Source organism: Furipterus horrens, unplaced genomic scaffold (genome assembly GCF_987537825.1).
Source record: "Furipterus horrens unplaced genomic scaffold, mFurHor1.1.pri manual_scaffold_2, whole genome shotgun sequence".
Lineage (NCBI taxonomy): Eukaryota > Metazoa > Chordata > Mammalia > Chiroptera > Furipteridae > Furipterus > Furipterus horrens.
The window spans coordinates 9834379-9847429 of record NW_028327172.1 but is presented as its reverse complement, the minus strand read 5'-3'; the positions used below and the strand labels follow the sequence as shown (position 1 = coordinate 9847429).

Here is a 13051-nt window from a genome sequence, read left to right as displayed (position 1 = left end):
AAGGCAGGGTGAATCTCTGGTGGGGAGTTAAGAAAACCTTGTAAGTTTCTCTGGTCCTGACCCATTTTAGGCAGGACAGTAGTGAAAATGACCACTTAAAACAACAGGTCCTGTATTTTTTTCTCAGTGATTTAATCCAAAAATTCCTGAAAAAAATTGTTTTGCAACCACTGAAGCTTGTCATTTTGAAGCTTAGATAACTTGAGATGTGCCACACTTGTTCCTTAATACAGAATTGTCTCTGGAAAGGAAGTTCATTTTGGATGTAGCCAAAGGGGAGACAGTGGATGATTAAAGTATGAAAGCCCTGTTAAAGGCCACCTGTACATATGGGTGGCAGTTCAGTTTGGTATCCCATATTTTGTTTGCAGAAGCAAAAGGCTATGCTCTAATTTTAGACACTAAATCTCAGAAAATGGCCAGAACCCTTTATTTTCACTGTCTATAACTTAAGTATATAAACTCTTGCTCTGAAATCCTAAATTAAAACTGGGACTAAATGAGTGGTTTTCCACCTACTGATCTAGGAACAATCTTGGCTCATAGCAACAGATTTTAACTGTTCTGTCAAATTTAGTTTCAAGTCAGATTACATCAGGCTGGGTTTTCTCAGATTTCTTCAGTTACCTGGCCTACTGGAGACACTGAAGGGACTCACCTTTACATTTCGTTAGTTTAGACTGCCCGTTTGTTGCTGTCTTAAAAGCTTAGAAATGTTTTCATGTCGCCAAATACTTATTGTCTTAACTAAGGAATGAGGCAGGTCACAAGTTCTTATAAAGGCGAGAAGCATTTACCTTTGCTTGCCAGATACTCACTTCAAAAAAATCATGGGCTTGACCAAAAATCAGCCTGCTGAAGTACAGTGGTAATTGTGGGTGCTTTTTTAGCCTGGCCATTTTATTTCAAAACAAAATTGACCTAGAATATAGTTGAGCCTTAAGTGGATCAGCTCTTTAGATGAGTCTGAAGATCATCCAGGTGTTTGGTTCTCAACATTATGGGCAAGGTGTTACATGTCTGCTGTGGGAAGGTATTAACAAACTCTGCCTAACTTTTGGACCATGTTCCCAATCTTATTTTGGTTGGTGCCCTGCCTACTGATGAGATAATGTAATACAAGACCCCAATCCCCCCAGATCTTGGCATGCCTTGGCTTAAACCCTCTCACAGAAAGGAACTTACCTCTTAACAGGCGGCCATACTTCAGCCAGTTTGATAAATGCAATTATTATTATTATTTTTTTTAAAGAAAATCCCTAACAAATCAGACAAACTGCACAAAAGGGATGAAAAAAAAAAAACTTCCTGGGACAGGAAGTGATGTCCATGAGAAAGCTGGGCTGAGCCTTACAAAAGCATGGCCTTTCTCTTCTGTTCCAGCCACAGGGGATGTTCCTAAGGCAGCGTCCAAGGGTCAGGAACGCAGCTTTTGACAGCAGGTTCAGTAGAGCAGGAAAGGTCATCCTGGCAGTCCAGTGGTCCTGTTAGCGGAGGCTGCTGCTGCTGCTGGCCTGAGAACTGCCTATACCCGGGTGGTCTGGACTGTGTCGGTTCTGGGGAAGACAAAGGAGGGATAAGAAAACAACTAGTAAATGGCCTTGGCCTTGATCAGGGTTGTATAGGAAAACACTGCAAACTGCGCTGGGTTTTCAGTCTTGCTTCCAAACCGCAGCCAAGGACTCTTACCCCTCTGGGACAGGAAACTGCTGTGCCACAGTCCCTCTACTTACCTTCTTTTTCTTCTTCTCTTTCTTCTTCCTTTTCCGTTCAGGATCCTCTTCTTTCTTCTTTTTCTTTTTCTTGTGATCTGAGTCAGATGGTGTTTCTGTAGGAGACATTAGGTGCCTGTCAACTGTAGAGCTCAAAACCCCCTCCTCCTAGAACTCTGCAGAGTACAGGAAAACCCTCAGTCAAGGGCAACTGCTTTTGTTCACATGGCAGCGAGAATGCAGAGAGGCACTGCTAAGGTCCCCATTCCAAGATCCTATTGCCCAGAAGACCCTAGTTCATCAGTCGTTTCTTCTTTTTTAATGGAGGAAAGTCAAACCAGATTCAGAACATCAGTTTTTCTGGCTTTGAACAGAACTGCTTTTTACCTGGGGGAACAGGATCCTGGGTACGGCTCTGTTTATGCTTGTGCTTATTCTTCTTCTTTGGAGGCTGAATATGCATCAGACGACACTGCTCTGGCAACTGAAAGAACCAAAGGGAAGGTCCAGGTGAGTAGAGGGAGAAAATCTCCTCCTCCCACCGTCTGTTCTGCTCAGTAAGTTAGGAAGGAACAGACTTGGACAGAAAAATTACCTCTGTGCCTTTCAGGCCTCCCCATTTGCCTCCTTCCTCCCCAAGAGGGGACTCACCGGGCCAGTGTGGAGGCGAAAGCCAGCCAGCATGGTCCCTGTGATAGGATTGAAAGAGCCACCAAGAATAGGGGGCTTCTCAATGAGGGAGCGGAGGCTGCTGTTATCATGGGAACCTGGCAGATCAATCATCCCTGGCAGGTCAGGCAGGAAGTTGCTCAGCTTCTCCTTCACCTTCTTCCCGCAGAATTTATTATAGGCATGTTCCAGGTTGTAGTGTGTGATCAGGTTGGTACTGCCTGTCAGCTCGGTGCTGCCTGGAGGACACAGAGAAAATAAAATACTTCAAAAAGCCAGCCACACAACATTTATACTGATAATGCCTTACATTTATATAATACTTCATACTTTTTAGTATGTTTTCATTTAAACCTTGAAAAAAATTCAAGGTACTTAAAATAGTTACTGCCTCATTCTATGGATAAGAAAAACAGAGTAGAGAATTTTAAGTCACTGACGTAGAGGGGACACAAAAAACTGTATTTTAGCCTAAATAAAGAATCCTTTAAGTGAGAATAATAAAAAAAAAAAGAACAGCAAAAGTAAACTTAGTAACTAACGCTAAAAATATAGTATTTTAAAATGAGAATTAGAAAAAATAGGCAAAAATCCAAATACGGCAGAGATGGAAATTGCTCTAACCCAAACAAAGGAGACACTTTTCCCTGGGCAAACCAGAATAATAACGTCCATGATACTCCCTCCATGCCAAGCAGTGCTCTGAGTGCTTTTCATAAAACGGGTTAGTGAGAAATTATACTCCCCGACACGATCAGGATAATATTACCTCACAGCACAGCTACGACCAAGCCGGGGGCCAAATATGACCCCAATGGCTCCCCCCGACTTAAAAAAAAAATATTTATTTTTAGAGAGGAGGGAAGAGAGAGAGAGAGAGAGAAACATCGATTGGTTGCCTTTTGCATGACCCCAGCTGGGGACCTGACGGGCAACCCAGGCATGCGCCCCGACTGGAAATCGAACTGGCGACCTTTTGGTTCACAGGCTGGCACTCAATCCACTGAGCCACACCAGCCAGGCTCCCCCTGCCCCGCCCCCCCCCCCCCTTCTTTTTTCCTAGCAAGAAATACTGATAGCCTTGACACAGAAAAACAGCCAGGAGCTTTTTCTAGTTACTGCCACCTAACTTTGGTTATCACCATCTTTATTACTCGTAATACCGAGTATAATGCTTTATAGAAAGAAATACTTGATTAGAAGTTGGGCAACTAAAATTCTCATCCAGGCCGTCTTCTAAGCCTCAGCTTCTTATACATGGAATGTGGTTATAATTAAGTACACTGAACTTTTTTCAAGACACAAATGAAAACACTGCAAAGTATAGAGTACTATAGAAATGTAAGGCACTATCAGTGTAAATATTGTATGGCTGACTTTTCCTAAGAATATAAACTTAGTAGTAATTTAATATGGATCCAGGGGCAAGAAGGGAAATATCTAGCCTACAACTTCATCTAGTGTTATGATGAACACGAAGGGTACAAATGACATAAGCCTCTTATGGCTTGTTTATAATCATTCATTTGGGAAAAACTCAGGTGAGCCCCTTCATGTATTGCTGGTGCCCAAAACTACACACACTCAATGCTCAGTAACTATTAAATGAACAAGGTGGTTTTGTTCTCGATACCTCTAGGCCTTACTCTATTCTTTTCCTTGTTTTTTTCATGTCACTGCCTCCTGCCATTGAAGTATCCTGATTTTATCCCCCCTCTCTGTTGGCGCTCCTCCTCCTAAATAGTTATGCTCAAGGCTCAGATGAAAAGGCCGTCTGCTTTTTCTTCTGAACTCTAACTTAAGAGCCAGTCCAACTTCCCAAATATCAGTTCTATGAAGGTGATTTATAAATCTCTCCCCAGCCCTGACTCCTCTCTTGAAAACTAATCTTGCATTTCCAACATCCTCTTACTGAATTACATGTAGATACTATGCTTTTTTAACTGATTGATTTTTAGAGAGAAAAGGAAGAGAGAGAGAGAGGGAGAGAAAGATAGATTTCCTGTTTCACTTACTTATGCATTCTTGATTGGTTCTTGTATGTGCCCTCATGGGGGATCGAACTGGCAACCTTTGGCATATCTGGATGATGCTTGAACCAAATGACCTACCCAGCCAGGACCAGATACTACGTTTTTTTAAACTCCAAAACTTCCCCACCTCATTTATGGTTTCTCTATTTCAATACATGGTACTCCCCATTCTCCAGATATTTTTATTTTTTGTTTTTTTATGATGCCATTTATTTTTAGAGAGAGGGGAAGGGAGGGAGAGAAACATCGTGTGAGAGATATATCACTCCCCCGATTGGGGGACCTGGCCTGCAACGCAGGCATGGGCCCTGACTGACAATCGAACTGGTGGCCCCTTGGTTTGCAGGCCAGTACTCTATCCACCGAGCCACACCAGCCAGGGCTCTCCAGATATTTTTAGAAGCAGTACTTCTTAATGGGCCCTGGCTGGTGTGGCTCAGTGGCTTGAGTGCCCACCTGGGAACTGAAATGGTGCTGCTTCCATTCCCAGTCAGGGCATGTATGTGGGTTGAGGACCACGTCCCATATGAGGGGTGTGCGAGAGGCAACCGATTGCACATCGATGTTTCTTTCCCTCTTTCTCCTTCCCTTACCCTCTTTCTAAAAATAAATACATAAATAATGGAAAAAAATCTCAGTGGTTTCCTATTACCTTCAGGAAAAAGCTCAAATTTCTTTGGCATGGATTTTATTGTAACTTAAGCTTTAGGACCTGCTCAACCACCAGTCCCCTATACAAAATTTCCGTTGCATCCAAAGGGTCTCCATCATCTCCTGAATAAAACACCCCTCATAGTGTTTCCTTTTAGAGAAACTGGCCTAATTATAGGAAAATTCTTTCTAATACTCTTCATCAATATAAATTCATCAAGGTCCAGCTCAAGTGACAACTTTTTCTTACTGTCATTCTGGATAACATTTTGAAAACCATCACGAAGTTCTTAATTGTTGTATGTGAGGCATGACCACAAATGAGATTGGCCTTGACAAAGAAATACGGTCACTACCCTTACACCATGTAATTTGCATCCCTAAGATAAAACTCCTTAAAAGCAAGGACCAGACTTACTAATCTCGCTCCTCTTCTCGCCATATGCCCCGCCCCACTTCTTCCTACCTACACACTCAGCATTTGCCCAGAACAGATATTCAATATCTGTCAACTGATTAATATACATAGGTACGATCAGAATAGGTAAGGTTCATCAACCACTAACCAAAGGAAAGTCAACCTTTCTGTGCTTCATTTTTTTTTTTCAACTATAAGACGCAGATAACACCACCTACCTCAGGAGACTGTATTAAATTCTATTACGTATATATCTGAATTGTGAACTTCAAAGTACTGTGCCATTATTCATTATTATTTCCCTCAACTCTTGATGTAGCAGTTGGACTTGCGATGAACTGAAAAGCACTGTGGAGCCGTAACACGTCCAAAATGACTCTTGATTTCCACCTCCTCAAACTTGGTACAGAGAGACCTTTGGATTCAAGAGCTTCGAGATCTGTTACGAGTTGCCTGGCACCTCCGCCAGCCTGAGAACCACGCCCATCACCCCCTCGTTATGATCTGATTGGCTGGCTTGGGCCAGGCCTGATACTCACCCGGCAGTTCCCGCATTAGGTAGAAAGGACCACAGCCAGCTGCAGACTTGTCTGCACTGGGAGCGGCCGCGGCCGCGGTGGGGGCTGGAGCCGTGCCGGGTCCCCCGCCTGGAGGAGGGGGAGGCGGAGGTGGAGGTTTTCCTGGTCCGAAGCCAAGTGCAGTGGGGGGCGGTGGTGGGTCAGCCTGAGCTCCAAACAGCGCCGTGAAATTCTCCATCTTTCCTTCTGCTCCGGCGCTGTCCCGAGGTCTGGCGCTAATGATTTTCATTGGACAATCCTTTCCCGGTGTACCGCCCTCTTCCTCCAGGAGTCGCTAATCATTGGACACCTCGGGGCCCGTTTACCTTGTTCCGGCAACTACTTCCGTCGCTTTATGAGTACGTTCAGGAAGTACTATTTAACCTTACTAAATTCCCTGTTGTCTCCTCTAGCTACAGTCGAATATCCAATAAAATGACTTAGGTGGGAAAAGTGACAGCTAGATTGACCAATAAAGTAGTATAAACCTTTCCCAGTCTGTCCCCTTACTGTGGCGTCCAATCAGAGATATACTTCCGAGTCCAGAGGCGGTGCCTCCGAGGCTCGGCCCAATGGAAGTCTCAGTGGTGAGAGGGGCGGGGCGAGACCGATGAACCTCGGAGAGCGGCCAGCGCCGCGGGGCCAAGAAAATGGCGGTCCTGGCCCCTTTGATTGCTCTGGTGTATTCGGTGCCGCGCCTTTCACGATGGCTGGCCCGACCTTACTACCTTTTGTCAGCCCTGCTCTCTGCTGCCTTCCTACTCGTGAGGAAGCTGCCCCCGCTTTGTCACAGTCTCCCCACACAACGCGAAGACGGCAACCCATGTGACTTTGACTGGGTAAGCGACCCCTGCCTTGGGACCCCGCGACCTTGACCGTCCCTTTCCCGGCTGTTGCATCCTGTTTAGAACACCAGAGGTTCTGAGCCTGTAGCAGATTTAGCATTGGAGTATAGGGCCTGGACCGTCATCGAATCTAAACATCTTCGTGTGTAATTAAGAAGGGACCCTACCCAGCCTGGACGCCTGTGTGTACAGCCTTGAACGGTGCTGCTCATATGTAAACGCTCTCAAGGAGCCAGTGAGATAAACAAGACAAGTTGTAGCATTCCCATTTTGTTGGTGAAGAAATTGATTTCGGCGTGAGTAGGAGACTTGTCCAAGGTCACACAACTGGGGTTTGAAACCACGCTCTGGGCCATAATACCTACATACTCTTATTACCCATTTTTTAATTCAGTTACCATTTCCAGAGTGCACCCTGTGTGCTAGGAACTATACTGTGTCCTGAGAATGCAAAAATAAATGAAATTCTTAGGCGTATTGAAAAAGAATTGTAAAAAACACATCGTAAAGAAATCTATTGCAAGCCTCTTGCTGTACTTCCTGAGTAGGGGTGGAAGGACCACTCAGACAGATGAATCGAAGCTCTGTATCCTCTGCTGTATAGCAGCATCTGTGTTCTGAGGAAGGAGGGTCATCCTGAGTTTTTGGTCTTTTTTTTCCAGTCCGCAGAATGAGTCCTGACCTTGATCAGCACCAACTCCCTTACTTTGATTCTCAGTTCCTTGTTTGCTCTTTCATACTTCCTCTGCCCTTTCCCGGACAGTGTTATTAATTCGCTCAAGGGTAGCCATGCTTAATAAGTGCAGGGACATTTTACATAATTTCTTTGTGTACTCTCGTCTAATAATATGCAAACTACTAGAAGGTTTTATATTTTATTTTTACTCTGATAAAAACTTTTTTACTGCAAATGGTCCCTGACTTATTGAAACTGGAAAAGCCACTGTTCATGCTGCCTGTCATCTGCCAGACCCCATAAGCAGAGACAGGGATTGGATCTTTATGGGCGCTTTATTCTGATTGTCTGCGATCTGAGAAGACAAGCGGATTTGTATCCTAACCGTTTTAAATTCCATCATAAATGGGCCCTTTTTATAAGGTGAAGAAAAGTGTAGGTAAGGGGTTTGGAATTCAGGGAAAAGGTTAATCGGATAAAAGCTTCAGCATCCTTTCATCTGTGCCCTGGGCGGTGGTTTTTGTGTCCTGGGAGGTGGTGGTCGCCTCACCCTGGCGTACAGTGGCTCAGATACCTTCCTGATTGCGTGCAGTCCTCCTGAGGCACAAAGGGGGGACTGCTTATGGTCTCCTGGAGTCAAGGTGGGTCCTACCTCCAGTTCCCGAAACAATAGCTTTTTACATACATTGATGACTAAGCTTATTAGCTGTTACCTGAAACTGAAATTTTCCAGCATTTGAGTCCCCCATCATTATGATGGTTCGGCTTATGATTTTTCAATTTTAGGGTGGTGTGAAAGCGATATACATTCGTTAGACACCATACTTTGGATTTTGAATTTTGATCTTTTCCTAGGCTAGCAGTGTGTTATGATAGTCTCATGATGCTGGGCAGTGCTGTGAGCCACAGCTCCTAGTCAGCCACACCATGAAGAGCGTGAATTTTGATACTCTGTAATGTAGTGTTAAATACATTTTCAGGTTTAATGATGGCTCTATTGAGTTTACTGAGATCTTTCATTTTCCCTAACCCCCACTTTACTTGGCCATTTCTAAGTCCAGTAAGTTACTTTTTGTTGGAATTGAAACTAACAGCATAGGTCCCTGACTCCTAGCTGTCAATCACAGTTTAGTGGTTCTGTCTGACATAGTGATTTGGCCTCTGTATTATAAACAAAGGCATGGAAGGCCTCAGACCATCCAATCTATCATTGCCCTCCTCCTGTTAGGGATAAAGAAGCAAGCCAGTGACTCTCAAACCAGTAGGCGGTAATTAACAAATGCAACATGGAAAAGGGGAAATGACATTCCGCAGCAGCTCCTCACACGTATCTCTGGGATCAAAAGGAGGAAGATTGTTGTCACCAAACACAGAGAACTGGGAAGATATAGCTAGATAACTGTAAATAAGTTGGAGATAGACCTATAACTAGATTACCCTTAGTTAATCACACCCTGAGTTAAATAGTTAATCGCGTTAGATTGTGAGCCTGGATTAACCAGTAATGGAGAAATGGGGGAGAAGGGGCGGGGGAGCTAACCGCATTACTACAAAACCAGTTTTCTTCATCTACTCTGTGCGCACGTTCTCCTGGCTGGCGGTGTGCCCGACTGCAGACTCGTGAATAAACTCCTCCCTTTGCTGCTCAAGTCCTGTGTCACGGTTTTTATTGTGAGCGTTTCTCACACTTCCATGCTCTCACATGGTCCGTGTTATTCATTGCAGTTTTTACTCTTTCAAATTATCTTGTTTGTTTTTTGTCGTGTTTATTGTCTGTTTCGCTTTGCTAAGATGGAGCTGACATTCTAAAATGTGGGAAAGAACTGTAAGCCAAGGTTGCTGTCAAGGGCCTATGAGAGCTCTGGAATGCCTCCTTCAGCTCTCAAGTTACATTAAAGGTGTATGGATTATCCGTGTGAATATTAGGTGAAGAGGAATGATTTAACTTAAAACCAAACAAATGAAATAACCATATATTATATGAATGGAATACTACTGAGAAAGTCTCCCTGGAAAAGTTCTGTTTTCCCAGGGTCGCACTAAGTTGGTTGTAATATTTCACAGCTTTCCAATATACTGTATTTTATACAATTCTTTCACATTTATTATCACTTAGTCTTCACAATAGCACTTTGAAATAGATGTTGTTCAGTGAGGAAACCAAAGCTCAGCAGATGATTCACTGAAAGGCACCAGCGAGGTTGTGGCAGGGTTAGAACTTGAACCTAGGTTTTCTGACTGGTGTTTTTCCCATTCTGCCGTAGCCAATTCCAGTTATTTATTGTTACCATTCCCTGTTTGAATTTCTTCTGGTTTCTGTTCCATGTTTGGTTCCCTTACACGCCCATATTACCTCTGCTGATGGCATTCCTGCCACTTTGATTCTATTGCAGAGAGAAGTAGAGATCCTGATGTTTCTCAGTGCCATCGTGATGATGAAGAACCGCAGGTCCAGTAAGTCTAGTCTTTTTCTCTGTCTCCCAAGAGTACGTTTAAAGCCCTCTAGAGGTGTTTTCATTCATGTTATGAGAAGGGCATTCTTTACTGTACTAGGCCCACATTTCTTGCCAGTGCTGAATTTGATCTTGGACTTTTTTCCCTCACTCCCCTATCCCATTTCAAAGTACTCCAGGAAGAGGGACAAAGAATGGGATATGGGAGCACGCAGCCCAGCCTGACCTGTGACATCTTTATGTTTCAGTCACTGTGGAGCAACATATAGGCAACATCTTCATGTTTAGTAAAGTGGCCAATGCAATTCTTTTCTTCCGCCTGGATGTTCGCATGGGCCTGCTTTACATCACGCTCTGCATCGGTAAGGAGACTGCAAGACTTGGTGGTGGGAACCAAATCCCAAATCAGTTTCTCCATACTCTTCTTCCATAGCTGTTCTTAATTAGTTATGTGTGCGGCTTAGACAGTAAGAGTCTTACATCTTTATTTTAAGAAAAAGGGAATGAGTCTGTGGTCTGTCTACCTTCACGAAGTGCATTTGGTACTTAAAAGTCTTAGAGTTGGTTTGAGAGTAAATCCTTGCCCAAGGCCTTATATGTTCCCTCTGACCTCTTTTATTCTTTGCTCAGTGTTCCTGATGACGTGCAAACCTCCTCTGTACATGGGCCCTGAGTATATCAAGTACTTCAATGATAAAACCATTGATGTGAGTGCTATCCTTCTGCCTGTTTTTTGGGGCCCTTGTGGGTAATTTTGTAATTGTGCTCCCTGCTCACTAGGAGGAGCAACCATGCTTCAGAATGGAAGTCAAGTGCCCTGTGATTCATCTTGGGAACTAAGGGAGGTGGAGAGGGGAAGCTTTGATGAGGAATTAGATGCTAAGGGCTGAACCTTTCCAGGAGCCTTTGTGATTCAGCTTGCTGTTTCCTCCCTGTGTGTGGCAGGAAGAGCTGGAGCGGGACAAGAGGGTCACTTGGATTGTGGAGTTCTTTGCCAATTGGTCTAATGACTGCCAATCATTTGCTCCAATCTATGCTGACCTCTCCCTCAAGTGAGTAGTGCAAAGGGAGGGATGATGGACATTGAGAGGCTGTACCTTCCCTCTCCTGTGTTTGGCCCTGGTTTTTGCACATCGCAACCAAAGGCATCCCCTCTGATAGCTGTACTTACACTTCCCTTGATCCATTTTCCCTTCTTTCTCTATGGTAAGTAATATATTCTTCCCAGGTACAACTGTACGGGCCTAAATTTTGGGAAAGTGGACGTTGGACGCTACACCGATGTTAGTACACGGTATGTAAGGGCCTGGGGAGATGGTCTAAACAGGGAATCGCCTTGAGTGATGTATACAGATGCATTTACGGAGGACTTTCTGGGCCCTGCAGGTACAAAGTGAGCACATCCCCCCTCACCAAGCAGCTTCCTACCCTGATCCTGTTCCAAGGTGGCAAGGAGGTCATGCGGCGGCCACAGATTGACAAGAAAGGACGAGCTGTCTCTTGGACTTTCTCCGAGGTACAGGAAAGAGTGGGCAAGTGGTTTGGAGAACGATAGGAAACAGTGGGGTCGGCTTTGGAGCCCAACTTGCCCACGAGCTTTGAGTGTGGACTCATTATTAGATCTCATTTATGAATTCACTCAGCAAACTTATACTGTGCTTCTGCCATGTGCCAGACCTGCTAATACTGGGGAATTAGGAGTTAAGATTCAGTTTCAAAGGTCCTTGTCTGTAGGCTCTGGGTTCCTTAGCGTAAGGTGGAGAGTAACACTTGGCTGACAGGGCTGTTTTTCAGATTCCTTTTAATAATGTAGCTATAATTCCTGGCAGAGTGATGGGCACATAATAGGTACTTAAGTACTAGTTGACTTTTCAGATACCCATAAAAGAGATTTAGGTTAGAGTAGATTTCTGTCCTTTGCTTTCTCTTTTCCTAGACTTACTTCCTGAATACTTAACTTCCCAGGCTCTCAACTCTCCCTTCCAACCCTGACGCGTGCATCTCTTTTGTGCAGGAGAATGTGATCCGAGAATTCAGCTTGAATGAACTGTATCAACGGGCCAAGAAGCAATGGAAGGCTGGAGATAATATTCCTGAGGAGCAGTCTGTGGCCCCAAAACCTACGGCACTACCAGATGGGGAGAGCAAGAAGGACAAATAGGTTCCCTGCCTTGTCAGTGCTTCCTCTCTGGTCAATTCCAGGCACCTTTGAAGCCCTGCCCCTTCTGTAACCACAGCCTTGCCTCAGGGCTCGCCTTTTATTTATGTTTTCCCCATTTGGCTGTGCTGGGTGGGGCCAGGTGCTGCTTCTGATTTTCCAGAGGCATTGGGGGAATTGACAGGCACACTCCCCGAAGACCACTCTTGTGGCCAGCTGCTTCAGAGGTGTCCTGTGATGGAGGAGGAAATGCTTTCCTTCCAAGCTTGGGGCACTGTGTCAAGTGCTGCCTGCCACTCACACATCTCCACCAAGCTCTGGTGTCAATATTCCTTAGTGGACCTACATATACTTCTTACAGTAGTAGATTGAACCCTAACATGAGATGCCAGGGTACAGAGTGCACTAAAATTTTTCCCTCAAGGACCCTTGCTTCTTTTGGCCCTTCTGGCTTGGTCTGTGGCCTTCATTAAAAATTATAAACCTTACTTTGTCACTGGACAAACCTGTAACTACATAGTTTTCTCAATGAAGATACTATTCAGTAATCTGTTTTAATGGAGGTAGGGACGGGGTGGAATGGAAGTTAGAACTTCCTGTGTGTGGTGGGCTCTGGAGGACAAAGCCCCTGGGCAGGGTGGAGGTTTCACTTACCCTCCCACCTCCTCTCCTACCCCCAGTTGGTGGTTTTCCATAATAAAGAGACTGGGATTTCCTTCTGATTTGCGCCTCATTGTGTTCCTGGAGTATTAAAAAATCAGGCAACTGCAAAGGAATTGCCTAACTTCTAATGAACTTCAAAGGCCATTCTCAGTTTCTCTAAATGCCTGTCTTTGGTAGCTAGTTCAGAGAGATCTGGGGAAAGCCGGAGTACCGACT

The 13051-nt window shown here is 44.6% G+C and overlaps 2 protein-coding genes across 2 annotated transcripts; one reads left to right on the top strand and one right to left on the bottom strand.

Annotated features, from left to right (window-relative positions):
- Positions 1 to 111: 111 nt before the first annotated feature.
- On the bottom strand, positions 112 to 6305 carry MED19 (mediator complex subunit 19). Its single transcript, XM_090261029.1, has 5 exons — positions 6023 to 6305; positions 2364 to 2620; positions 2100 to 2196; positions 1734 to 1828; positions 112 to 1556 (listed from the first exon to the last, which is right to left on the bottom strand). The coding sequence occupies exons 1-5, from the start codon at positions 6288 to 6290 to the stop codon at positions 1488 to 1490; spliced, it is 786 nt and encodes a 261-aa protein (XP_090117155.1). The 5' UTR covers positions 6291 to 6305; the 3' UTR covers positions 112 to 1487.
- Positions 6306 to 6631: 326 nt separating this feature from the next.
- TMX2 (thioredoxin related transmembrane protein 2) lies at positions 6632 to 12894 on the top strand. The gene is made up of 8 exons (XM_090261017.1): positions 6632 to 6879; positions 9955 to 10015; positions 10263 to 10376; positions 10645 to 10721; positions 10960 to 11066; positions 11243 to 11308; positions 11401 to 11530; positions 12029 to 12894. Exons 1-8 carry the CDS (start codon positions 6691 to 6693, stop codon positions 12173 to 12175), a joined length of 891 nt encoding a protein of 296 aa, XP_090117143.1. The 5' UTR covers positions 6632 to 6690; the 3' UTR covers positions 12176 to 12894.
- The last annotated feature ends 157 nt before the right edge of the window (positions 12895 to 13051 follow it).

Excerpts from the sequence above, each read along its gene's own strand:
- MED19 (XM_090261029.1), bottom strand. The coding sequence starts at position 6,290 with ATGAAAATCATTAGCGCCAGACCTCGGGACAGCGCCGGAGCAGAAGGA. Across the intron at positions 2,621-6,022 it reads CCTAATGCGGGAACTGCCGG|GCAGCACCGAGCTGACAGGC; the intron begins GTGAGTATCAGG and ends TGTGTCCTCCAG. Across the intron at positions 2,197-2,363 it reads TTCGCCTCCACACTGGCCCG|TTGCCAGAGCAGTGTCGTCT; the intron begins GTGAGTCCCCTC and ends TGGTTCTTTCAG.
- TMX2 (XM_090261017.1), top strand. The coding sequence starts at position 6,691 with ATGGCGGTCCTGGCCCCTTTGATTGCTCTGGTGTATTCGGTGCCGCGC. Across the intron at positions 10,722-10,959 it reads TCAATGATAAAACCATTGAT|GAAGAGCTGGAGCGGGACAA; the intron begins GTGAGTGCTATC and ends TGTGTGTGGCAG. Across the intron at positions 11,309-11,400 it reads TACACCGATGTTAGTACACG|GTACAAAGTGAGCACATCCC; the intron begins GTATGTAAGGGC and ends TGGGCCCTGCAG.